The 27,527-nt window shown below is 43.9% G+C and overlaps 1 protein-coding gene across 1 annotated transcript in view; it reads left to right on the top strand.

Moving 5' to 3' along the window:
• rev3l (REV3 like, DNA directed polymerase zeta catalytic subunit) overlaps nucleotides 1-27,527 on the top strand; it is a 219,505-nt gene that overhangs the window by 118,303 nt on the left and 73,675 nt on the right. The window contains exons 8-12 of the mRNA XM_085997824.1: nucleotides 9,759-9,843; nucleotides 9,932-10,071; nucleotides 10,925-11,050; nucleotides 20,566-20,812; nucleotides 24,588-24,730. Coding sequence (XP_085853950.1) covers nucleotides 9,759-9,843; nucleotides 9,932-10,071; nucleotides 10,925-11,050; nucleotides 20,566-20,812; nucleotides 24,588-24,730 — 741 coding nt within the window. The remainder of the gene's footprint in view (nucleotides 1-9,758; nucleotides 9,844-9,931; nucleotides 10,072-10,924; nucleotides 11,051-20,565; nucleotides 20,813-24,587; nucleotides 24,731-27,527) is intronic.

Genomic DNA, 27,527 nt, shown 5'->3' with positions numbered 1-27,527 from the left:
CGATTTAAAATCGGGGCTGCGCAAGAGGCCAGAATTGGAGGAGTGCAGATATCTCGGTGGGTTGTAAGGCTGAAGGAGGTTAGGGAGGGGCGAGGCCATGGAGTGATTTGAAAACAAGGATGAGAATTTTTAAATCGAGGCGTTGCTTAACCGGGAGGCAATGTAGATCAGCAAGCACAGGCATGATGTGTGAAAGGGACCTGGTGTGAGTTCAGACACGGGCAGCCGAGTTTTGGATGACCAGTTTACGTAGGGGTATAATGTGGAAGGCCAGCCAGCCAGGAGTGCATTGGAATAGTCAAGTCTAGAGGTAACAAAGGCATGGATGAGGGTTTCAGCGACAGATGAACTGAGGCGGGGCGGAGTCGAGCGATGTTACGGAACAGGAAATAGGCGGTCTTCGTGATGGAGCAGATATGTGGTCAGAAGTATTAAAATGTGTATTTAAAAAGTGAACCAGAATATTACTTTAAAATAAGCCGGCCCAGAATTTTTAATGGCATAAATATAAATTAGTGACAGGTAAATTTAAAACTGGTATTTGAGGGGGCGAAAATATTTACTTGAAGGGTGTGATAAAAATGCTAACTTCCGGGAAGTTATGTCATCACTTCCTGTGAACTATGAACTATGAACTGTGTAATTACCTCACTTCCTGTAAATGTCACTTCCTGTTGGACTGGTATAAATACTGGTCTGTTCAGTATTGTAAGAGGCTTCTACCAGAGGCATGGTAAAGACCTCTCTTGTATATAGTGTGTTTATAAGTTACTTAAAGCTTACTTTAAAGTTACTTGATGGTAAGTCTCCTTTTTCTTACATCAATTTAAGTAACTTAGTATTTACACTGACAAATACTAGACCTTCAGACAAACTCGGAAGTTAAGGATCCAGGGAACCACCCATCATGGAGAAAATCCTTAGACCTATTCGTCTGGACTTGGACCCGAATACACCAGCAGCTGGCAGGGTATGGAAGCATTGGTATCGTACTTTTGAGAATTTTCTGGATGAATGTAAAGTGGATGCTCCTGCTAAATTGAAGATACTTGTCAATTATGTGACCCCAAAAGTGTTCGAATATGTTGATGACTGGGATAATTACGAAGAGGTGATTCGGGCACTTAAGAAACTGTATGCGAAGACCCCAAATGAGGTCTATGCTAGACATCTACTGGCCACAGCCCGACAAGGGCCAGGGGAATCAATTGACGAATTCCTGCAAGAACTTCGCAGGCTCAGCGTAGATTGTAACTTTCAGGCAGCCTCAGCTGAGCTGTACCGCCAAGAAATGATTCGTGATGCTTTCATCTGCGGGATTGCCTCTCCATTTATACGCCAGCGTCTACTAGAAAGTAAAACACTTGAGCTACAAAAAGCTTTTGACCTAGCTTGTTCACTGGATTTGGCAAAGAGAAATGCAGACCTCTATCAGCTGCCCAGATCTCGATCTGCTGCTGTAGCTGCAACCAGACAATTCAAGCGGTCTCAGGTGAACCCTATCATGGGGGAATCTAATTCTGATAATTCTGATGAAGAAGAGGAGGACGACCCCACTTTAGCAGCCTCTTGGCAATCTAGGAAGGAATGCTTCTTTTGTGGAGATGCTTTTCACCCTAGGAAAACCTGCCCTGCTCGCAATGCAATCTGCAGTTATTGCGGGAAAAAAGGACACTTTGCTAAAGTTTGCCTATCAAGGGCCTCTACGAGGGCCAATCCAGCTAAGGCCTACCGAACTGCCCCAATTAGGGCCTATCAAGATGCTCCAGCTAGGACCTATCAAGCTTCCTCTCGAGCTCTCTCCCGAAGAAGCACACCGAGAGTTTTAGCCACTCTCTGTGCAACGACACCAATTACAGCTGCTTGCCCACAGAACCTGTCTCAGGCAGCCACAAAAATTTCAATTAAAGGGCATACCTTAGATGCCTTAATTGACTCAGGAAGTACTGATAGTTTCATTAAGGAACAGATTGTTGCAAAATTGAAACTACATGTCTTCCCATCGGACCAGGCAATTGCGATGGCCCAGTCATCACTTAATACCAGAATCTCCGGCTTTTGTGTTGTTGATATGACACTTCATGGTCGTATGTATCCCTCCACCCGACTTTCAGTGCTCAAAGACTTATGTAGTGATCTCCTCTTAGGGCTGGACTTCCAAAAACAGCATAAGAAACTCACCATTGAGTTTGGTGGATCCAAACCCGGACTTACTATTTCTAATATACCATCTAAATTACCATTTTGTGCATTATCAGCAGCTTCACTTGATGAACCCTCATTATTTGCCAGTATTCCGCCTCAATGCCAACCGATAATAACGAAATCGCGGCGCTTTAATCAGGGAGACCAATCTTTTATTGCGGCTGAAATCTCTCGACTTCTAGCAGAGGATATCATTGAACCATGTTCGTCGCCCTGGCGGGCTCAAGTCGTCATTGTCAAGAACCCTCTAAAACCTCACAAACAGCGACTATGCATCGATTATTCGCAAACCATCAATCAATATACCGACTTGGACGCCTACCCATTGCCACGCATTGATGATATGGTTAATAAACTGGCCGAATACAAAGTGTTCTCAACTTACGATTTAAAAAGTGCCTATCATCAGTTACCCTTGAAGGTCTCAGATAAGCAGTACACAGCCTTTGAGGCTAATGGACGGCTGTACCAATTTCGTCGCCTCCCATTCGGGGTTACTAATGGAGTGGCTGTCTTTCAACGGGCAATGGATGGCCTGGTTAAGCAGGAAAACCTAAGGGACACTTTTCCCTATCTTGATAACATTACCATTGCAGGTCACGATCAACAGGAACACGACTCCAACCTCCAAAAATTTCGGGATGCCCTCCATCGCCGTAATTTGACCCTGAATGAATCCAAATCTGTTGAGTCGCAACCGACCATCAACATCCTTGGCTACTGCGTAGGCAATGGTATCATTAAGCCAGACCCAGAAAGACTTCGCCCGCTCCAAGAGCTCCCGTCACCTAAGAATCCGGCTTCTTTACGTCGGGCTCTCGGTCTGTTTGCATACTACGCTAAATGGATTCCTCATTTTTCGGACAAAATCCAACCCTTGCTGCATGCTAGATCATTTCCACTGGGAACAGCGGCTGTTGCAGCCTTTAACCTTCTCAAAAAACAGTTGGAGAAAGCGGCTCTTCACTCCATCGATGAGAATCTCCCTTTCGTGGTTGAATGTGATGCCTCGGAGGTGGCGATCTCGGCTACTCTGAATCAGGAAGGTCGTCCTGTAGCATTTATGTCCAGGACCTTACAAGGTGCCGAGCTACATTATCCTCCGGTTGAGAAAGAAGCCACAGCCATCATAGAGGCAGTACGGAAGTGGAACCATTTTCTAGCTCGCCAGCATTTTACATTGATCACGGACCAACGATCAGTCGCCTTCATGCTCGATAATCGAAAACGAACCAAAATTAAGAATAATAAAATACAACTTTGGAGGATGGAACTGGCCTCTTTTGGTTATACCATTCTCTATCGGCCTGGCAAGGAGAATGTGGCCCCGGACACCCTCACACGGGCATTCTGCTCCACTATGTCATCCTCCACTCTCATGGATGTCCACAATGGTTTGTGTCATCCTGGCGTTACGCGCATGCTACATTTCGTACGATCACGGAATCTCCCTTTTTCCACTGGAGATGTAAAAAAAATATGCTCAGAATGCCGGCTTTGTGCGGAATTAAAACCTCAGTTCTTCCGCCCCTCAGATGGTATACTCATACATGCAACCCAACCGATGCAACGACTTAGCATCGATTTTAAGGGCCCAGTGCCCTCTTCAACTCGGAACACATATTTGCTCACCATGATCGACGAATATTCACGTTTTCCGTTTGCCTTCCCCTGCTCCAATATGCTGGCGTCCACAGTAATCTGCTGCCTTGAGCAGGTATTTTCTCTCTGTGGCATGCCGGCTTATATTCACTCAGATCGGGGTCCATCCTTTATGTCAAGGGAACTCAAGGACTACCTCTCAGAACGGGGAATTGCTACAAGCAAAACAACACCATACCATCCCATCGGAAATGGGCAGGTAGAGAGGTATAACGGTATCATCTGGAATTCCGTACGTCTCGCTTTAAGATCTCGGGGCCTACCAGACCAGCAATGGGAAACAGTGCTTCCGGATGCATTGCACTCTATACGGTCCCTGCTTTCTACAGCCACAAATACTACACCTCATGAGCGGTTCTTTGGATTCCAGCGTCGCTCATCTCATGGGACATCACTCCCGTCATGGCTAACTACTCCTGGACCTGTATTACTCCGAAGATACGTTCGGACGTCTAAAAATGACCCTCTTGTAGACGAGGTCGAACTAACCGATGCCAACCCCACCTATGCAAACATACGATATTCCGACGGCCGAGAATCTACCGTATCATTACGGGATCTGGCTCCCTGCCCACCAGGACCTAGTGGGACATTGGGTGATGGCATTTCACCAGGAAACTCTTGGGACCTATCGGGTACCCCTCTCCAGGATCCTGATCGGACACCAACTAGCTTGGTGCCGGTAGAACCCCGTGCTCAAGGTTACGACCCTCCCAGTACCGCGCATGAAAGTACTGATCCGCCACAGACCAGCTCTGCACCTCCCTCTGAACAGAGGCAGTCCGACTTTGAACCTATTGGGGCTCGTACTCGAAGCCATGATCTCCCCGACCCTTCACAGGGCAATCCAGGCCACACAGACTCTGACCAATGGCCAACCGCATGTAAGCGGACCAGCGACCCTCTACGACGGGAATCCAAACGGGTGCGACTCTTCCTTGTTCGGCGGCTACGGACCAAAAGGTAGACCACAGCCTCCTAATCCTGCAGGAGGGAAGAATGTGATAAAAATGCTAACTTCCGGGAAGTTATGTCATCACTTCCTGTGAACTATGAACTATGAACTGTGTAATTACCTCACTTCCTGTAAATGTCACTTCCTGTTGGACTGGTATAAATACTGGTCTGTTCAGTATTGTAAGAGGCTTCTACCAGAGGCATGGTAAAGACCTCTCTTGTATATAGTGTGTTTATAAGTTACTTAAAGCTTACTTTAAAGTTACTTGATGGTAAGTCTCCTTTTTCTTACATCAAAGGGTACTAAACATTTGGAGGAATATGCCAGTTAAGACAGTATGACACTTGGGTGTCTGTTCAAAATGCAGCTGAATGCTAGGCTGAGTGAGTTAGAGTAGTAGAAAGGTGAGCATCAGTGGTGCAATCTTCCCAACCAGAAAATGACAACCAGGAGAAAACGCAGAATCCCGGCAGAACTGGATTTCACTCTATTTTCAGCCCTAGAGATCTCTCCGGATTCTGCCTTGACCCTCTGATTTAAGCAGACATTTTAAAAATGATGTGAATAGGAAAACTGACCTAACTGGGTCTTCTGAAATAGAATCATCGTAATTTTGGAAGGCCAATCACTTCTTTATTTTTCCTACATGTTTAATTCTACCACTTATGATGAAGCAATAGCACTTTGCATGAAAAAAAAATCTTTCTGGGATTCTAGTACTAGTTCTGGAGTTTCTAAAATGGCATACTACATCTAATATTGTTCATACCCTTTCATTTATGTTGAACACTTCTATTGGATCCTCCTTAACCTTCTCTCCAATGAATACAGCTTTAGTGGGTTTTAAAAAAAAACCTCATAACTATCCTGTCATCGCTGGTATTATCCTAGTGAATCTACTTGATATCTTTTCCATGGCTGATTTCCTTTCTATAATGGGGTGCCCAAAACCGAACACCATACTCCCATCTGTGATCTAACAAATATCTTGTGCAGATTCATCACTGCCTTGCTGTTCTCCATATTTGTCATTGTGTGATGTGGTGATGGTCAATATACTTGAAGTCTTTCACCTCATTCGGAGTAATCTTTGCTACTTGATTAGTAGAGGATTTTAGCAAGCAGAAGGCATACATGATGGATCAGCAGAACCGTAAGGAAAACATTGGCTACTCTGGTCATCCTTTTCACAGGCCAAGGCTATTTGTAGCCCACATTACAGCCAGTTTATGGGCTCAAGATCCCTTACCATGATCTCCAGTGTAGCAACAATGTTTCCAAGTGGTGGTCCCACTTTGTCCTCTTGACATCAATGACTCCTTTCCAGTCTCAGTGAGCCAAGGAGGTGGGACCATCTTCATTAAACAAGCTGTTGTCAACAAAGCACTTTCATTATATATGCCCAGGTCAGGGAATTGATCTATTTGAGCGACTGCAAGTTCAGTTGATTCACATTTGGACCAGCTTTAGAGTCCAGGCGTGAGGCGTTCTGTTGGTTGGTTTTTTTTTGGCCACATGTTAAAATAGCTGTCAGCACAGAAGGATAGGAAAGATCCTGGGGGTGAAATTTGACTTGGGCAGTATCGCATCCGACGCCTGTTATATGCCCCACCCAATTGACCCCATCCATTGACCGCTCCACCCAATTGACCCCATCCATTGACCGCTCCGATATCGCCAGTTTTGCATCTCCGCCCAAGTCAAATTTAACACTCCCCGTTTCTGTTACTTCATCCTCAGAAAGCTAGGGATTTTCTGAAAACTGAAATTTCTGCCCTTTAAATTTAAAGGGGAAATTTGAAATGGTCTGCAGCTATTTGTGAAACCCTAGAAATACCATGATCAATTGAAAAAGCTATTAATGCAAGGTGCTGTCATTCATACTTAATTTCACATTAAATTTTGAAACCTCTCTAAGCTATAGCATCTTTATAGTTATCCATATTTAAACAATTGACTAGTAGGGTCCCATTCAGTCTGCAGAGATTTCTTACTGCTTTGACAGCTGAAATTTCTTGTTTTTAAAAAAAAAAAACCAATAAATATTGTAACTAAACTCTTTGGAGTCTTTCCTTCAAAGGTACTTAGTATCATACTGTTCAAAAGTAGCTTTCCTACTCCAATATGGTTCCCTGATGTAAAGAGGGATTCCGAGCCTTGGCTTGTGTTGGAAGGTCTCAGGGTCTTATGGTTGTAGTGCTCGAGTTGAGATCTCATGTAGCGTTGCAGGCTGATCTCTTACGAAGTCCATCAAATTTAGCAAAGTCACAAGTGGTTCATGTAGCCGAAGACTCTGAGTTGAATTTGAGGCAGTGACTCTGACGCTCTGTTTTTAGAGTATAGACAAAACTGCTGTATCCACCTCGCCACTTCATGATAGATGATAAACCTGCTAAGATAGTAGACTCCTGTTCACTGCAGAAGAACTCTGGAGAAGTCTCCCTGACTCATCAACTGGCAGTAACTTAGTGTTTACTTTGAAGTCGTACACTTCAGTATCCAGTTTGGAACTTATCTGTGCACTCATGGATGGAGAAGCTCACTCATGGATGGAGAAGCTCACAACAGTTCAATAATTGCTTGTTTCATCGCTGGGTCAAGAGTTCATCTATTCTCTGCTTCAGATTATTAATCCGTTCTAATACTGCCTTGTCAATCTCTCCTTTACATCTAGCCAGGTGGATAATAAAATTCCATTGAACTGAGCAATGATGCGCCTTCACAAGTAGAGTAAGTTCATAGGTTACTTGGAAGTAGACCTATTTAAACATAGTCTTAACAGCAAGTTTCAGTAGACCTATTTAAAACTTCTTTACCCAGAGAGTGATGCAAATGTGGACCTCGCTACCTCTGAGTAGTTGAGGCGAATAGTATAGAAGCATTTAAGAGGAAGCTAGATAAGCATATGAGGGAGAAGGGAATAGAGGGTTATACTGAGAGTTTGATGAGGAAGGATGGGAGGAGGCTCGAGTGGAGCATAAACGCTGGCATGGACTTGTTGGGCCGAATGGCTTGTTTCTGTGCTGTATATCCTATGTAATAAAAAAAAAAATAGTCCCAACAGCAGGTTTCAGTAGACTTACTTAAGCATAGTCCCAAAAGCAGGTTTCTTGCTTCTGTATCAGGGACAGAAACTGTAGGTTCTAGATTCCCTGGCCTGATTTTCCTTGATACAACAGGTTTCTGTAAGCATTTTTCCCTCTTCCCAGAGTCCTGGAGAAACTAAGCAGAGAATAAACTCTGCCCATTACTAGCCAAGAAAGTTGAGTTTCTTGGACATTCTTTAGTTATTTTCTGCTAAACAAATCTCTCTTTTCTCTTCAATAGCAAAATACTGCGGATGCTGGAAATCCGAAATAACAACAGAAGACGCTGGAAAAACTCAGCAGGCCAGGCAACATCCGTGGAGAGAGAAATAGAGTCAACATTTTAGGTCGAAACCCTTCTTCAGAACTGAGGAAAAAAAGGCAGGAAATGAAACGGATTAAAAGGCAGTTTGGGGGCTGGGAAATGGGGGAGGGGGATGAAAGAAGAGACATTAAGAGATATTCAAGGTGAGACGAGATGGTAATAGGACAGGTAAAGAAACAAACAATGGCTCTAGATGAAGTGTGAAACGCGCTGGCTGAGTGAGAGACAGCTGCCATGTGGGAGAGAAAAAAAGGAAAAGGCACAAACCAAAAGTGTGGATAAAAAAATGTAATAGGGGCCGAGGTTATGATCTGAAATTGTTGAACTCGATATTGAGTCCGGAAGGCTGTAAAGTGCCTAATCGGAAGATGAGGTGCTGTTCCTCGAGCTTACGCTGAGCTTCCGTGGAACAATGCAAGAGGCCGCAGATGGTGAGTTCTGAGTGGGAATGGAACCCCGAGCTTCCGGTCGCCTGTCATTTCAATTCACTTCCATTCCCAATCGGACCTCACCGCCTGCGGCCTCTTGCATTGTTCCACGGAAGCTCAGCGTAAACTCGAGGAACAGCACCTCATCTTCCGATTAGGCACTTTACAGCCTTCCGGACTCGATATCGAGTTCAACAATTTCAGATCATAACCTCGGCCCCTATTATATTTTCATATTTTTTTATCCACACTTTTGGTTTGTGGCTTTTCCTTTTTTTCTCTCCCACATGGCAGCTGCCTTTCACTCAGCCAGCGCATTTCACACTTCATCTAGAGCCATTGTTTGTTTCTTTACCTGTCCTATTACCATCTCATCTCACCTTGAATATCTCTTAATGTCTCCTCTTTCATCCCCTCCCCCATTTCCCAGCCCTCTAACTGCCTTTTAATCTGTTTCATTTCCTGCCTTTTTTTCCTCAGTTCTGAAGAAGGGTTTTGACCTGAAACGTTGACTCTATTTCTCTCTCCATGGATGTTGCCTGGCCTGCTGAGTTTTTCCAGCGTCTTCTATTGTTCTCGCCTCTTCAAATGAGTCTTCTGTTCCAAATGGGGAATGGTCTTTTTGCATCCCTCCTGGATAGCCACTTAATATTTGGCCTTTGAACAATAACATTCAAATGGTAGTGGAAATCCTTATGGCTGATAGGTAAGTCTTCATGAATAAAGCACGTAGTGCTCAATGTTAGGAATTATACAGTTGAAGAAAAGTGACAAGAATTCCCCATAAAATGGCACAGCAAGGGAGAATGCAGAGTATGTCTTGGCCTCAAAAAAATCTGATATTTGCTCGTGATTTTCTTCTCTAATCTAGTAATGACTCTCTAATGTAATCTGAATATATCCAATGTTTTCTTGCAATATTGTACATCCTGTTGGCAAAAGAACCAGAAATTGTTAGGCAATTAAAAAGGCTGCCTTTTAACCATGGGGTTAACCAGGAGATGAAATCCTCAGTATGACGCAAAGTACTTCGCATCTAATGAATTACTTGTAGGCAAACGTTCTCATGATGGTCTTTGTACTTTTATTTGTAGATCGTGGATCTGTACAAGTAACTGAGAGTGAAAGAATCTTCCAACGCAGAATAAAGGAGATTCTACAACAAAATAACTATTCTGTGTAAGAAGCTTCGCATTTCCTCATTTTATACATTTTATCATTTTGATCAAGGTTTTAAAACTGTGTTTCTTTGCTGTTTTTAAACCAGGTTTTTGTCGCAATCTGTGGATGAAAGTGAAGAGTTTGAAATGCTCCCTTCAAACTTGACCTTGCATATGGATTCATTGTCACCTGAAGCTCTTTCCTATACACCTGCTAATCTGGTTGAGATACATAATGATGAGCAAAGTATGAAAGACTGTTTAGTAAGATTGGATCTGAACTGCCACTTATTGTAACATCAGTAACTTGTATTTTTAATTTACCTGTTCTGCCAGGCTCAATAGCTAAGAGGAAACATTTCTCATAACCTGTCTATTTATTTGACTCTTAACTTTTTTCAATAATAATGCTTCACAATTTTGCAGTTTTCAAATTGAAGAATGTTGGTGCTCGTAGTAATGTCAAGGGGAAGTGGATAAATCTACCAAGTGATAATCATTACTAGGTCAGGAAAACATGAGTCAGTTGGAGAGCAAAGCTCCCTGTACTTTAACTGAATAATGCACCTTAATACTAAGGAAGTAATAGTTTTCAACAACATTTCCCCTAAAGACCTCTTTCCAAGGGCTAGGTACAGATCTTCACCCTTTTACAGTGCTGACCTGTGGCTAAATTCTGGGAGGAGACATTCATTCTAAAGAGCGAGTCAGCTAGCTTTCTGGAAATTGACCACTAGAGATTGACTTCACACTGTGTTCAAACAATCGCATGCATTTTAGTTAGGGTATCTCCTGATTACTAGATAGCTTTCGTTCATTAGAAATGCTTACTGAAAAATGTGGGAAAGTTTAAGGTTTTTTTCCTGCAATAACTAATAAAACTGCACTATATTTTCTTAAGAGCTTTGTAGCATAGTCTGCTCCTCTGAAATCAAAGATGTTTAAATCAAATTATCTAAAGTCAAAACTTTAGTGCACAAATGACTTGGAATTATAAGGAATAGATTTATTGGTTAAATCTTTTCACAACTATCATATACTTATTATGCTTTTTTTAATCAAATTTTTCCTCCTCCTCCCCCCCCCCCCCCAAAAAAAAGGGGCGAGTCGAGGGAATGCAGAGATTGAAGAAGCAATAGTTGATGAAGAAACAATTCTAAACATAATGGAGACCAGTCAGACGTTCCACCCCTCATCACAAAGGTTAATTCAGTCTCCAATTCTCAGTGAGTATGTAAGGTTCAGCATCCATTTTGTGTCATTGAAATTATTGACAAAATTGAAATGCAATATTGTGTAAACGGGTTTAATCCAAAACCTCCTTGTTGATGTAAAGGAAAAGTCATTGATATACGACCTTCTATATTGGTAGTCCTTAAAACTGGTGCTGGAGCAGAGACCACCGCATCGACAGCAAGTAGTGCATTGGTGATAAGTCTGTCTTGCTCAGAGACCCGCTTGGTTAATATTTCCTTGGACTACTTCAACTCAAAGCTACAGTTCCATTCTCCATAAAGTAGAAGTTAAGTTGAAAGGTGGGGGTGGGGGGGAAAAAAAGAGAGCTGCTGCCTCTGCAACTTCACCTTGCCCACCAAGCCAGCCCCAGCCTATAACTTTGCATCTTTCTCTAGTTTCTCTCCTATCTACCCTCATCTTCTCCATGTGAACCACCCTTAACTCCATTCCCACTAAACTGCTGACCACCCAACTTCCTTCCTTACCTCCATGATAGCTGAGATTGTAATTGTCTCCCTCTCCTTGGGTACTGTCCCCTTCCCTTTCAAAACTGTCATTACCCCCTCAAAAATTTCAAGCAACCACACATCTCCAAGCTCACTTTCCTCTCCAGTCCTTGTACATGTTGGCACCTCCTAAATATGTGCTCATCTTTCCTACAATTCAATGTATGAACCTCCTCAAGTCAAGTTTCCATTGCTGCAACAGCACCGAAACAGCCCTAATCAAAGTCACAAATGAGGTACTGTATGATTGTGACCATGGTGCACTATTCCATCTCCTCGTCTCATACTCTCTGTAGCCTTTGAGACAGTCGACCACACTATCCTCCTCAAACGCCTCTCCAACATTGTCTAGTTCAGGGGCACTGCCCTCACTTTGTTCCACTCTTGCCTATCTAATCGTAGCCAAAGCATCTCCAGCAATGGAACGTACACTCCACTGCCTCTGTTGTTAGACTGCCTATCTATCCAGTCCTGAATGAGTGAGTTTCTTCCAGTTAAGCATTGAAAAGACCAATGACATTATCTTCCTCCCGCTATAAACGCCAAACCCTCGTCCTTGATTCCTTTTGTTAAGTCTGTGGGTTGTATTATAAATAATCACAGACTCCACTGTTAACAAAATAAAACACGTCTTTACTATTCAGAGGCTCGGGCGATTCTGCCCTAGTTAACGTATCACAACCCTTATATACTGGTGTGGTCACTATTGGTATTACAGTATACATGAGCCAACAAATAGTGCCACACCGAAAGTAGTGCTCTTAAAGGCGAACGGTTACATTCTATAGTTCCCTTAAAGGTAAACGGTTACATACACAACACTCCTCCCTTTTTAGCTTATTACTTACAGAATCCCCTTTAAACATACAATCTTCAACTTCATATAACAGTTTACAGATATACTCTCGATGGAGTCAACGTCATATAACAGTTTACATGTTTAGTCTCTGTGGAGGTTTCCGGATCCTCTCTGGATAACGCCGAAGTGGTGTCGTCATTCCTAGCGGCCCAGTAGGGGTGCCTGGCAAAATCGATTCAGCTGGAACAACAGTGTCAGGTTCATCTGAATCCAATGTTACTAGATCAGCAGTAGGTGTTCTAGGTATTTCAGTTTCAACATTACTCGGGTCAGGTGGTGAAGTCGAGTGCTCATTTGTGGCGGACTCTATGAGCTGGTCAACATGGCGCCTTATTACATTGTCCCCAATGTTCACCGTGTACATCAACGGGCCTAGCCTTTTTTTAATAGTTCCAGGCTGCCATTTTTCTGTACGATAGTCCCGGGCCAAAACTTGTTGCCCCATCTTGAAAGACCTAGTTGCCCTGTCATTGATGTTCTGGAATTGCCGGTTCTCCACGTCCCTTCTGACATTGGGTTTAAGTAGATCCAGCCGGCATCTTAAGCGTCTGTTAAAAAACATCATTGCGGGAGTTTGATTTGTGACCGCATGTGTTGCATTTCGGTATGCCAACAAAAAACTGTCTACCTTATGTTGTAGACTTATGTCTTCATTACTCATGGCCTTTACGGCCTTCTTGAAGGTCTGGACGAACCTTTCAGCCAACCCATTGGAGGCGGGATGGTATGGGGCTGATGTGTAATGTTTAACCCCATTGCTCTTTAGGAATTTCTTGAATTCCTCGGACACAAATTGTGGTCCGTTATCGGAACAGATCTGTTCCGGCAGGCCATTCCGAGCAAACATGGTTCTTAACACCGTGATGGTTTTCTCCGTCGTGGTGGTGGTCATTTTAATTACTTCCGGCCACTTGGAGTGGGCATCTACCGCTATCAGGAACATCGAGTCCATAAATGGACCAGCAAAGTCGATGTGTACTCTTTGCCAAGGAGATGAGGGCCACTCCCATGGGTGCAGAGGAGCCGGTGGTGGTGCGTTCTGAACCCTCTGACATCCTAGGCAATTCTTGGTGATCTCCTCTATGTTCCCGTCAATGCCTGGCCACCACACAAATGCTCTCGCTAAATTCTTCATCTTTACTCCACCCAGATGTCCTTCGTGCAGCTCCTTGAGTACTTTCTTTTGGAGTTTGGGCGGAATCACCACTCTCGACCCACACATTAGGGTTCCCCGGCACACCGACAGTTGTTCTTTCCTCTGTGAGAATGCCTGCAGTGTTGGTTCGCTCTGTGCTGGCCATCCCTTCACCGTTAAGTCATAGACTCGTGAAAGAGTCGGGTCATTCCTTGTCTCCTTCTCAATCATTGAGTTTGTTATCGGCAGACATTCCACAATGGACGAGTGGAACAACTCCACTGGGTCCCCTGTACTCGCTTCTTCTACTGTCGGCAATGGTAAGCGTGATAACCCATCGGCATTTCCGTGTTTTGTTGACCTTTTGTACTCAATGTCATACTGGTGTGCCCCAAGTAAGACTGACCATCTTTGTAGCCTTTGTGCTGTCATGTTGGACACGGCCTTGTTCGGGTTAAATATGGACACCAACGGCTGGTGGTCTGTCAGCAATGTGAACCTCTTACATTGCAAGTAATGGTTGAATTTCTTCACGCCCCACACAAGACTGAGGGCCTCCCTGTCTATCTGGGCGTAATTTCGCTCCGCGGTTGTCAAAGATCGGGACGCGAAAGCCACTGGCCTTTCCGAGCCATTTGGAAGCCTGTGCGAAAGTACTGCTCCAATTCCGTACGGTGAAGCATCACACGCCAGCCGAAGAGGTAATGCTGGGTTGAAATGAGCCAACACTTCCTCGGAGGTAATCAACTCCTTGCTTCTGCGAAAAGCCTTTTTGCACTCCTCACTCCACTTCCATGGTGTCTCCTTTCGCAACAGCTCATTCAGTGGATGCAGCACCGTGGACAAATTTGGTAGGAACTTGTGGTAGTAATTGATCAACCCCAAGAATGATCTTAACTGTGACACGTTCCCTGGAGCGGGAGCCTTCACGACCGCTTCTATCTTCTCCGGTGATTTATGTAGTCCCTCGCGGTCAATGATATGACCGCAGTATGAGATTCGTTTTTGGAAAAACTCACACTTATTGCGGTTAACCCTAAGGCCATACTCCTTTAACCTGGTGAGTACCAGTTTCAAATTCGTGAGGTGTTCCTCTTCATCCATTCCCGTGATTAGGATATCATCCAAATAGCACTGCGTGCTTGGAATTCCTTGTAACACCTGTTCCATGGCCCTCTGCCAAATTGCTGGTGCCGAAGCCACTCCAAAGACCAGTCTGTTATAACGGTACAAACCTCTGTGGGTATTGATAGTTAGGTATTGGCGTGACTCTTCCTCAACCTCCATCTGCAAATATGCCTGAGCTAGGTCTATCTTCGTGAAGTGTTTTCCTCCAGCCAACGAAGCGAAAATATCTTCAATCCTTGGCAGCGGGTATTGCACCGAATGAAGCACTGGGTTCACTGTGATCTTGAAATCCCCGCAGATACGGACCTTCCCCGGTCCCCCTGGCTTACTACTTGGTGAGGATTTCATGACGGGTACAATGGGCGTGGCCCACTCACTGTAGTCTACTTTTGACAGAACCCCTGATCGTTCAAGTTCTTCTAGTTCTGCCTCCACTGCTGGTCGTATTGCATACGGTACCGACCTGGCCTTACAAAACTTTGGGCTTGCACGTTCTGCAATCTTAACCCTTGCTTTAATACCTCGCAGCTTACCCAGCCCTTGTTGGAATACTTCTTTCGCTTCATCTAATATTCGGGACAACCGTTCAGATTTGACGTCCTCTTTCTCGTGCTCCACCGACATGGCGTTTAGCTCATGCCAATCCATCTTTATTTTTCGGATCCACTCCCGTCCTAGAAGTGGTGGACCTCCCTCAGGCAGTACATACAGATCCAGACGGCGGTAATTTTTGTCTTTGTATCGCACATTAACTCCTGCCTTCCCAATAGGGAATACTTTGTGTCCCGTGTATGTCTGTAGTACTAATTCTGTATTCCGTAGTGGAATATGTTTGAAAAACTTTTTATAGTCATGCTTATTCATGACCGTCAATGCCGATCCCGTGTCTACTTCCATTTTGACTTTGGCCTTTTCAATCCGCAGCGTCATCCAAATGGTTTGTCTGTCAGCTTCGTTGTTCACGTTGTGAATTTTTAGACTGTCCAGTCCCTTGTATTTGAAGTGTGAGTCGGACTTTTGTTCCCTTGGACTCTTCTTGTACCCTTTTTTTGCGGACTCCCTCTTGTTGTCCGTCATTCTTGACCGGCATACTTTTGCTATGTGCCCGATCCTGCCACATTTCCTACATTCTTGGTTCTTAAACCAGCACTGATTCTGGTCGTGCGTTGTCTTTCCACAACGGTAGCATTTAGAAGTGCTTGCAGTAATTTGATCCTTCAGCACTGCTACGATCTCTTCGAAGGTCTGGTCCACTGGTTTAACTGGTGCTATTAGATGTTTCAAGAGCCCGTATGTTTTTGCTCCCATCGAATTTAACAAAGTTATTGCCTTGTCGTATATGGCTACGCAATATATTCCTATGCGTTCCCCATACGTGGCCCTGTCTTCTATTTCAGCATTAAAATCATTAATATTTCCTCGCTTAGGCATCTTCTTCTCTTTCCGAGAACAGCACAAGTATTTCTTTACTTATTATTAATTTTCTTCTCTTCTTGAGAACACCACAAGTATTGCTTTACTTATTTCTTGTTTCTGAAAATTCTAATTAATTTTCTAAGATGGCGGTTTCCCGCTTCTGCCTTCTTCCCCTGCGGTTTTCCCGCGAAAAATGGCGGCTTTCCCGCGCTTCTCGCTCTCCCCGCCCACTTCAATGGCGGTTTTCCCGCGCTTGACGGTCTTCGCCCGTCCCCCGACGCTGTCTTTCAGCCCGAGTGCGGCCCTTATCAGCGGATGCGATCGATGGCCCGGCTGCGCCTCGCACTTGAAAGCGGCCCCCGGCCTCTGGCTCACCCGCTCGCGTGGATCTTGCTCGCTCCCTCCCGGGCTCTGGCTTACCCGCTCGCGTGTTTCACCGCGGCTCTTATCAGGGATTGCGATCGCCCTTATCTCCCGATCGGTGGCACTGTCTTTGCAGCCAACGCTGCGGCTTACCCACGAGGTTATGGAGGCTTCAGGGTCCTAATGCCTGTCGCTTCCAGCCTGTCGGTTCCAGACTGGTGAGGATTGAAACCTCTCTTCAACGTCCTGTCTTCGGACGAAGCCGCCGTGGAACAACTGCCGCAGGGTTCGAATCCTGACTCGTCGCCAATGTTAAGTCTGTGGGTTGTATTATAAATAATCACAGACTCCACTGTTAACAAAATAAAACACGTCTTTACTATTCAGAGGCTCGGGCGATTCTGCCCTAGTTAACGTATCACAACCCTTATATACTGGTGTGGTCACTATTGGTATTACAGTATACATGAGCCAACAAATAGTGCCACACCGAAAGTAGTGCTCTTAAAGGCGAACGGTTACATTCTATAGTTCCCTTAAAGGTAAACGGTTACATACACAACACCTTTCCCCTCCTGGGCCACTGTCTCAGGGTGAACCAGACCATTCGCAACCTCAGCATCCCATTTGACACTAAGCTGAGCTTCTGATCACAGAAGACCGTCTACTTCCATCTTCATAGCATTGCCTGCCTCCACCCTTGCCTCAGTTCATCTACTGTAGAAACTCTCATCCATGTCTTTGTCACTTCCAGACTCGACTATTCCAGTGCTTTTTTGGCTGGCCTCCCACCTGCCACACTCCATAAACTTCAGCGCATTCAAAACTTAATGCCCATATCCTATCCCGATCCTGATGGCCATCACCCCAGTCCTTGCTGACCTACATTGGCTCTCGGCTCCCAAAGCTTCAAATTTATAATTCTCTTCCTCGTGTTTAAATCCTTTCATGCCCTCATTGCTCTCTATCTCTGCAACCTTACCCAGCCCTACATCCTCCAAAGAATTTTGCGTTCCTCCGATACTGGCCTCCATTGCCTTCAGCCATCTAGGCCCTATGCTGTGGAATTTCCTCCCTCCTCCTCCTCCTCTTACAACTCTTCTTAAAACTCACCTCTTTGACCAAGCTTTTAGTCATGCTTCATGAAATCGCTTCTTTGGCTCAGCGTCCATTTTTGTCTGATTTTATTTTTCTGTGAAACACCTTGATGTTTTTCTGCGTTAAAGGTGCTATATAAATGCATCTTGTTGTACAGTAGCTGTGGTCCTTAATGTGCTGCACAGATCGCATGTCATGTGTTTATAGGCCAGTGCCGTTGAATTTGATTGATTCAGATATCACTGAGTTAGCCTCTTTGGTACTTCATTGGATAATTGGGCAGCACAGCTTTATGGACGAGATGAAGACGACGAGCCACGTGGCTGTCCAAATTCATGACTGCAACGTGAAAAGGCCAATTCTGGTTATTTTTGTTGTGAAAGGCCAGTTGAAATGGAAACAACAAATGCCAAACAAGTGGGATTGCCACGTCCAGTTGAAAGCTTTGTGGGCTTTCAAGTCAGTTTTCAGAAGTGTCTAGTTTTTGAGACTCTGAGCCATAGAGTAGGAAGGAATGCATGCAAGTCAAATTTAGTTGACACTGGCATTAACCGATGCTGTTCCCAGAGGTGGTCGGCTATACTGAGTGGACAAGCTCCTCCAAAAAGCTAGAGCAATTTGGCTTCAATGACGGTTGTCATGTGAGACCCTTTGTCATATGGTAGGACTAACACAAACCCAGTCCCTGGAAGCGGGGAAATTAACTACCCACTTGAGCTCAAGCAGAAGCATCTCCTTGTTGAAGGATCTCTCCATATTCGGAACTTATCATCCTGTCAACTCTTGGATACATTTGTTACTGCTGGTGAACATTGAGTAATTAGGAAGGCAAATGGAATGTTGGCCTTTATTGCAAGGGGGATGGAGTATAAAAGTAGGGAAGTCCTGCTACAACTGTACAGAGCATTGGTGAGACCACACCTGGAGTACTGTGTACAGTTTTGGTCTCCTTATTTAAGGAGGAATATACTTGCATTGGAGGCAGTTCAGAGAAGGTTCACGAGGTTGAATCCTGAGTTGAAGGGGTTGTCTTATGAGGAAAGGTTGAGCAGGTTGGGCCTGTACTCATTGGAGTTTAGAAGAATGAGAGGTGATCTTATTGAAACACAAGATTCTGAAGGGGCTCGACAGGGTAGATGCTGAGAGGATGTTTCCCCTTGTGGGGGAATCTAGAACTAGGGGGCACAGTTTCAGAATAAGGGGTCGCCCATTTAAAACGGAGAGGAGGTGGAATTTCTTTTGAGGGTCGGGAATCTTTGGAATTCTCTACCCTAGAGAGCTGTGGAGGCTGATTCATTGAATATATTCAAGGCGGAGATGGACAGATTTTTGAAAAACAGGGGAGTCGAGGGTTATGGGGAGTGGGCAGGAAAGTGGAGTTAAGGCCAAGATCAGATCAGCCATGATCTTATTGAATGGTGGAGCAGGCTCGAGGGGCCGAATGGCCTACTCCAGCTTCTTATATTCTAAGACTCGGCCAGTGTTTGAAATCCTCATTTGCTTTGCTTCATTCAGAATGAGGAACAAATTTGTGTCCCGTCGTCGTCCCCCACCACCTCCCACTCCCAACTCCCAAGCACATTTGTTGAATGATTTATGACGCACGTCGGTTTTCACATCCCCGAGAATGTCGATACCTTTGAAGCTCTAGACCTGTAATTGTAGAACACCCATACGTATCCAGACAACATTTAGGGACCGGATGATTTAAACAATTTAGGAATAAACAGACATGAGCTTATTAAAGTGCCCTTTGTTTCACAGGAACAGTCCACAGATACATAACTAATTCTTTCAGCATATCAGACCATTATGTATATTGTATGCAGCTTGATCAATCCACTAACTGAACTTAATTATACAGGAAACTGGTTTATCCGGAGGTTGTATGTCCGGAATACTCGATCTAACGGCAAAAATCAGGAGCCGTTTTCTATAAGTTTTTTTAGTTCTCGTTCTTTTTTTTTCCCAGTCAGGCACTGCAAGGTCTGTAGCTATAGCAACAGCTTCAGCTAGAGATGCTTGCAGCTGCAGCCGACTCTTTAGAAGCTGTTGCTAAGCAACAGTGTTTGTTGTCAGATACGGAGATGAAAACCTCTGTATGCTTCAACATTAACTTTGTATGTCTGGCAGTTTTGATAGATCGGCAACACGCCAGTCCCGTCGGTGCCGGATATCACAAAGTTTCCTGTAACTCATAATGCAAGCAAAGAAAATAGCCAATAAATAACTGATAGATAAAAATGCTTCACTTTTGTCACAAGTTGCATAATCCGTTGGAAAGTGGTAGGAAGCGAAGAGTCATAATTTCAGTTTGTGGTGATGCAGCGGAGGAACTAAGAAAAATATTAAGAGGCGAGTTAGCCATGTTGCTTTCACTAAACTGGGATGGAATAAAGAATAGTGTTGGTTGGTTGAGTTGGGCAAGAGCAATAAGTGTGGTAGACATGGGCCAAAATCTTAAATTGTGTCTATTTTTAAATGAAACAGATGTGTAAATATTATTCATTAGGAATTTGAAGATTAAAGTTTAAGGCTACTTAAACAACCTGATTACAGTTATTCCCACTATTATCAAAACATGATATAACTAAGCATGCAGTAAACTCAAATAGTGGTCACAAAAAATTGCTTCAGTTCCCAGGTGCAAGAATTTCGAAGTTGTGTCCTTCAACACCATTCCCCCTTGTACCTTTCTTGCACGCTTGTCTGTATCTCTTGAGCACCCCTCGCCCTCTGGTACTTGCGCACTCGTGTTCTCCCTCGCCCTGCCCATTCTTCGTATCGCCAATTCTATTCTTCCCCTTCGCCCCTCCTGCTCTTCCCCCTCGCGGTCCTGTCTTTCTCTCATTTGTTTTAACTGCTATGCAAATGTTACCATCGTAAATAACTTAAAAGCATCGACTATGAAAATGGCACCTCAAGGTAGTCAGTCTTGTAAGTGGGTGAGATTTGCTGCTTGCAAACTAACACATTTTCAATATGTGACTGTTCAAATAGATGCCAGTCAGGACCAGGCAATGGTGCATCTGTTAGCTGGGCTGGAGGAAGACGGGTATGGGATTGCAAGATCTCCCTTTGCACCTGGTCGGTCTTCGCAACAACAATCTGCAGGAAATTGCAGCTACCAGCAGAACAGTGATGATGAAGAAAATGAGCCTGAAGTTCAGAAAGAAGAGTTGGAGCTCAGTTTAATAATGTCTCAGCGTTGGGATGGTGTATTTCCAGATAATGTTGGGAAAATGAGGTATGGAATTTACATATATAGTGTATCAAACACTTGAAGTGCACAGTAGTTTCTGTGACTGATTTAAGTATTTAATTTTTATTATGCATGTTCATCTGCAGGCAATATTCAGTATTGATCCAAAGAAAGTACAGGATGGTACAAGCCTTGGCTCAGTATTGGCACTGTCTACCCAACAGTACACCAATGCTGTCATATTACCAGTATTCATATAGCGTTTCACAGTCTTGGCTAACCAATATTTGATCTGGCTCAACCACATCAGACTCTGGGTTGATGGGCCTTGCTCTCATCTGCCAAAACTGCCCACTACTCTACGATTATCCTGGAGAACAAAAATAACCCAGGCTCCTTTTTATTTATTACCAAACGCCTCCTTTAAACCCTTTTCCATTCCCCCTCCACATTCTTCTTAACTACTACTCATGGATTTCTTTGTCACCGCAATGGAGATCATCCATTCGTTGCCTCTGCTGCTTCTCTCACTTCCCCATGCCCATTAAGTCAAATCTCCCTGCTTATTCCCCAACACACTCAACCGTTGGACCCCCACTCTCTAGTTTCTTTCCTGTCTCCTCCTGTCCTCTCCAAACTCACCTTGTCTATGAGTATAGGACAAGGGGACATAACCTTAAAATCCAAGCCAGGCCATTCAGGAGAGAAGTTAGGAAATGCTTCTTCACGCAAAGGGTGGTAGAAGTGTGGAACTCTCCCACAAAAAGCCATCGATGCTAGCTTAATGAATAATTTTAAATCTGATATTTTGTTGGACAGGGTATAAAAAGATATGGAGCCAGGCAGGTGGATGGAGATCAGCCATGATCTCATTGAATGGTGGAATCGGCTCTGAGCTGAATAGCCTACCTCCTATGTTCCTATGACCTACCTACTAATTCCGCAACCCCATTCCTACAAGACTCCTGACCATCCAACTTCCTTTCCTGACCCCCATGCTAGCTGATATTTTAAATGACTCCCTCCTTTTTGAAACCGCCATCATCACCCTCCAACTCAAAAATACTCACCATGGTCTTCTCTCTCTTCTCTAACTAGCACCCAACCTCCCTTCCCTCTTTAAGGTCCATTGAATATGTTGCCTTTCAGATCTGTGCCTATCTTCATAACCATTTGAATTCCTCCAATCAGGCTACCATTCCTCCCATGGCACAGATGGCCCTTCACTGGAGTGATAAATGACATTCTTTGTGACTGCAGTGAATTACCTGTCCTCAACCTCTCTGCAGCCTTCAACAGGGTCTTCCAATACCTCTCCCCTGTTCATATAATCATAGAAATTTATGGCACAGAAAGAGGCCATTTGGCCCATCGTCTGTCAGGAGAAAAAGAGCTATCCAGTCTAATCTCACTTTCTAGCTGTTGGTCTGTAGCCTTGTAGGTTGCGGCATTTCCAGTGCATATTCAAGTACTTTTTAAATGCAGTGATGGAGTGATGGTTTCTGCCTCTACCATCCTTTCAGGCAATGAGTTCCCGCTCCCCCCCCAAGCCTCTGGGTAAAACAGTTTCTCCTCAACTCCCCTCTAATCCTTCTACCAATTACGTTAAATCTATGCTCCCTTGTTATTGACCTCTGCTAGGGGAAATACGTCCTTCCTATCCACTCTAGGCCCCTCATAATTTTATACACCTCAATTAAATCTCCCGTCAGCCTCCTCTGTTCCAAAGAAAACAACCCCAGCCTATCCAATCTTTCCTCGTAGCCGAAATTCTCCAGTCCTGGCAACATCCTCATAGATCTCCTCTGTACCCTCTCTAGTGTAATCACATCCTTTCTGTAGTTGTGGCCTAACTAGTGTTGCATATAGTTCAAGCATAATCTCCCTGCTCTTATATTCTACGCTTTGGCTAATAAAGGAAAGTATCCCGTATGTCTCTTAACCACCTTATCTAACTGTCCTGCTACCTTCAAGGATCTGTGAACATGCACTCCAAGGTCCCTCTGTTCCTCTACACTTCAGTATCCTACCATTTATTGTGTATTCCCTTGTTGGGGTTGCGAAGATTCACCAGGCTGATACCTGGGATGGCAGGAATGACGTATGAAGAGAGATTGGGTCGATTGGGCTTGTACTCGCTGGAGTTTAGAAGAATGAGAGGGGATCTCATTGAAACTTATAAAATTCTGACAGGACTAGACAGACTAGATGCAGGAAGGATGTTCGCGATGGTTCTGGACTCCCCGACCAGAGGTCACAGTCTAAGGATAAGGGGTAGGCCATTTAGGACAGAAATGAGGAGGAATTTCTTCACCCAGAGAGTGGTGAACCTGTGGAATTCTCTACCACAGAAGGCAGTAGAGGCCAATTCATTAAATATATTCAAGAAGGAGTTGGATATATTTCTTAAGGCTAAAGGGATCAAGGGGTATGGGGAGAAAGCAGCGACCGGGTACTGAATTTGGATGATCAGTCATGATTGCATTGAATGGCGGAGCAGGCTCGAGGGGCCGAATGGCCTACTCCTGCTCCTATCTTCTATGTTTCTATGTTAGCCCTCCCCAAATGCATGACCTCTCACTTCTCCGGATTGAATTCCATTTGCCACTTTTCTGCCCACCTGACCAGTCCATTGATATCTTCCTGCAGTCTACAGCTTTCTTCCTCACTATCAATCACATGGACAATTTTTGTATCATCAAACTTCTTAATTATCCCAGCTGTTGTCCAGCTCCATGGGACTGTCCTTGTTTGTTTCCAGTCTTAATTATCCATTACTGTAGCATCTCTAGCAATGGCTTGGCCTCCCAGACGTCCATCGTTTGTCGACTTTGTCCTCTTGTAAACGTCATCTGCAAACATGGGGTCAGCATCCACATGTATGCCAATGGCACCCAGATCAGCCTCTCCACTGCCTCCTTGTTGTCTAACTGCTTGTCTGACCATGTCTTGGATGAACCTCAACTTTGTCCAACTAAACATTGGATTGACCGAAGCCATCATCTTAGGTCCTCGCTACAAACTCTATGTTCTCGCCACTGATTCATCACCTTCTTGACCACTGTCTTTTTGATGACTCATTGTTTGCAACCTCAGTGTCCTTTCCAGCTGAACTCCTAATCCCATATCCCCTCCGTTTCTCCGACTCTTAGTGAGGGGGAAAATTGCCATTGAAGTCACAAAACTTGTTAAACTTTTCAATGGAGACATTACATTGAAAATCTGATTATTTTAAAAAGTTGTACATTCTACTCGTGTTAGTTCAAAGTTCCTTAATTCATACGAGATAATTTAAATTGTGCATAAAAGGGCTACTGGATAATTTGAATTGGGCAAAAATGAATAACTTTGAATTATCAGAAGTAGATCATTGTTAAAGGTTGGGAATGGATTGAAGAGAATTCAGTCCCATCATTTTTAAGGTATTTTATTAACTTCTGTGGTCTCGCCGCACTACTTTTGGCTAAAGGTAAATGAGTAACCTGCTTCTCTGCCAGATCTCTGCTGTTCAGTGAATAGACAACAGATGCAATGAGTCATCTGCTATCTTGGTCAAGGCATGTAGGTTGGGTGCAAAGCACCCAAGAATGATTTACACATCCTGTAGTTGTAGGAAAATTCTATTGATGAATAGCAGACAAAATGCACAGGATTTACTTGATTTTGAAGAATTTTCAAATACAGGGAGGACAGAGTGCAAACTTTATTTTTTTAGCATTTAAAACTGGATTGACTCTGGAGATTAGTGTATTTGGTGAATAGGATATTTTATGCTGAAAATGCTTGTTATTAAAAAAAAAAATTAAAAATTCTGTTTCAGATTTTCAGAGAAGGACGTAAGTGACAGCTCATCAGAGGAAGATAATGCGTTCTCTGATGGTCAGATAGAGTGGCGAGGAAATCGGAACATGATGGCTAATCTTTCTATTCCTCAGTTTGATGGGGCTGCAGATGAGAACACTGGTATGTGTCTTTATTTCTGTGCTGTAAACCATTGAGTACTGAAGGGCTAGGTCAGCTTACAAGGCACGCACATATTGGATCTGTTGGAAAAGTCTGCATTCTTATTACTGTGGATTAAATTCAGGCTGTTGCAAGGTAGTAGATTATTTGATGAGTGGTAGTTTTCTGACTTTAAAGGAAATTTGAGCAGTTCATTAATGTTGGTTGGCATTTGAGTTGAATTGATCTTCCTTCTAGCTATTCATTTACTCGGCCGGGGGAGGTCATCTAGTATAATATAAAAATCGGTAGGGCACACACTTCTTGTTCGTCACACTTCTCACACACACACAACACAATGCAAATTTGGGTTACGCTTTAAATAAAGTATAAAGAACCAAAGGCAATCATTTGCAATATACAGAAGAACTCTTAGAAATTCAACACCAGAGCCATCATATCTGCAGGCTCTTTAATTCATTGGCCCACACAAAGCCAAGGTCTATCTTCACCCTGAATAGCAGGTAACAGGGTGCGGTAGCATAGTGGTTATGTTATTGCACTAGTAATCCAGAGGCCTGGACTAAAAATCCGGAGACATAAGTTCAAATCCCACCACGGCAGCTGGGGAATTTAAATTCAGTTTTATATAATAAATCTGGAATTAAAAAGCTAGTATCAGTAATGGTGACCATGAAACTACCAGTGAACCCATCTGGTTCACTAATGTCCTTTCGGGAAGGATGTCTGTCGTCCTTACCCGGTCTGGCCTATATGTGACTCCAGACCCACAGCCATGTGGTTGACTCTTAACTGCTCCCTGAAATGGCGGCGGCTCATCACCACCTTCTCGATGGCAATTAGGGATGGGCAATAAATGCTGGCCTTCCCAGCAACGCCCACATCCAATGAATAAAAAAAAGTTTAAAATTTACAATGGCTGCTTTGTTTAAAAAAACATCTTTAATTAAAGTTGAAATAATAGTCTCCTAACAGCACCTGTAGCTGCAAAAGCCAGTAGTGGGGTTTGCAATGCCTAGTGTGATCCTGGGACTTGGGATTCAATGTTGTGGATCCTGGATAGGGATCGAGATTGCTGTTCACCTTTACCTTCATTCTGCTATTAGGATCTGTCTCTCACCAACTCCTCCATTCTTCATTCTCACTCACCTGTGCTTGCCTCTCCCTTTGGCTCCAGCTTCTGTTCACCTAAGCATTAGAAACAATGCAGGCAACGCTGTTCTTAGTGACTAAACTTTCTTCTTGCTGTTGCTTTACTTCCATAATACAAGGGTTTTAAGAAGTGTATTCTGGCATTTGTCGTCATTAAAGTGATAAGGTATTCTGTATATACAAATCTTTAAAGCCAGTTGGATTAATACCAGTTTGATTAGGCCCATCAGGTTGAGTATTATAGTAAGATGTTCTCAAATTAAGCAGGTTGCAATCTTTCTTTAGGCTTTTTTTTACATTGTAGTGCTGCCACCAATAACTTTAGCAGTATCGCTGTAAAGTAAATGAGATTGTGCTATGGCTTCCTAAAGCACGGAGAGCCACCTGCAGAGTTAATTTTCTCTGGTGTTTCTTGAGGCATTTGTAGCAATTGTAAACACTGTGACCGGGAGGAGAGTGCTCGAATTTATTTTCTGTGTGTCTCCTCCTACAACTCTTGCGACCTCTGCGCCAACTGTCCTCAGAACACCGTGCAGTTTATCGCACGCTGCCTTTCAGGATCTTCCCAAGTCATTGGGTTGTTTAAAGGCAGTATTTCCCTCCCAGCCTTTCTCCCTGCAAGCAACATTGGTAGACTCAAATAGTAAATGTATTTTCCCCACCAAAATTAGCAGATGCTTCGTACAGAGATTAGTCTGAAGCTAAAGTTGCAAGTGACACGTTCATTTGTTCTTGTGTTGTGCAGTATAAAAGGCGATGGTGTATGCACAGCACTTGCAGATTCAGGTGCACGTATATTAATCTATTTAAAATTCAACCATGAATTTTTATTTGTACTCCCTAACATCAATAACTTACATTTTTATAAGCTCTTTAACATAGTAAAACATCCCACGGCGCTTCATGGGAGCATTATCAAACAAAATTTGACACCTAGCCACATAGAAGATATTGGATCAGGCTTGGTCAAACAGGTTGGTTTTAAGGAGCGTCTTAAAGGAAGAGAGAGTGTTTTAGGGAGGAAATTCCAGAGCTTGGGGCCTAGGCAGCTGAAGGCATGGCCGCCAATGGTAGAGCGATGAAAATTGGGTATGTGCAAGAGGCCAGAATTGGAGAAGCACAGAGATCTCTGCATTGTAGGGCTGGAGGAGGTTACAGAGATAGGAAGGGGTAATGCCATGGAGAGATTTGAAAACAAGGATGAAAATTGTAAAATCAAGGCGTTGCTGGACTGGGAGCAAATATAGGTCAGATTTGATGGGTGAATGGGACTTGGTGCTGGTTAGGGTACAGGCAGATGAGCATAAGTTTGAGAGCCAGTTTAACTGCAGTAATTCATCTAAATGGAGGCAGCCCTGGAGCGGGCTAGGGAGGAAGAATGTAGGAGGTCCGGAGTGAGCGTGGACTTGGGTAAGAGGCTCAATTCCTTGACAACTGGGACTATCTTGCATTTCATACTCCCTGCCCTCCAAGTCTTGCACCAACTTGACTTGATAATATATTGCTGAGAAGGGGTGGGAGCGAGAAGCACTCTTGCAAAAAAGCAGGCAAGAAGACTGGGAGGGTTAACTTTGAAGCTGGGAAAGGAGGCACAGCACTACCAGGAAGGCAATAACCTATTCGAGGTGGAGCCAGCTTTGAATGG

This window comes from Somniosus microcephalus, chromosome 9 (assembly GCF_052327205.1).
Source record: "Somniosus microcephalus isolate GS21.2 chromosome 9, FLI_Smic_1.0, whole genome shotgun sequence".
In the NCBI taxonomy this organism is placed as follows: domain Eukaryota; kingdom Metazoa; phylum Chordata; class Chondrichthyes; order Squaliformes; family Somniosidae; genus Somniosus; species Somniosus microcephalus.
The sequence above is the reverse complement of the archived record's forward strand: the minus strand, read 5'-3'. Positions and strand labels throughout refer to the sequence as shown.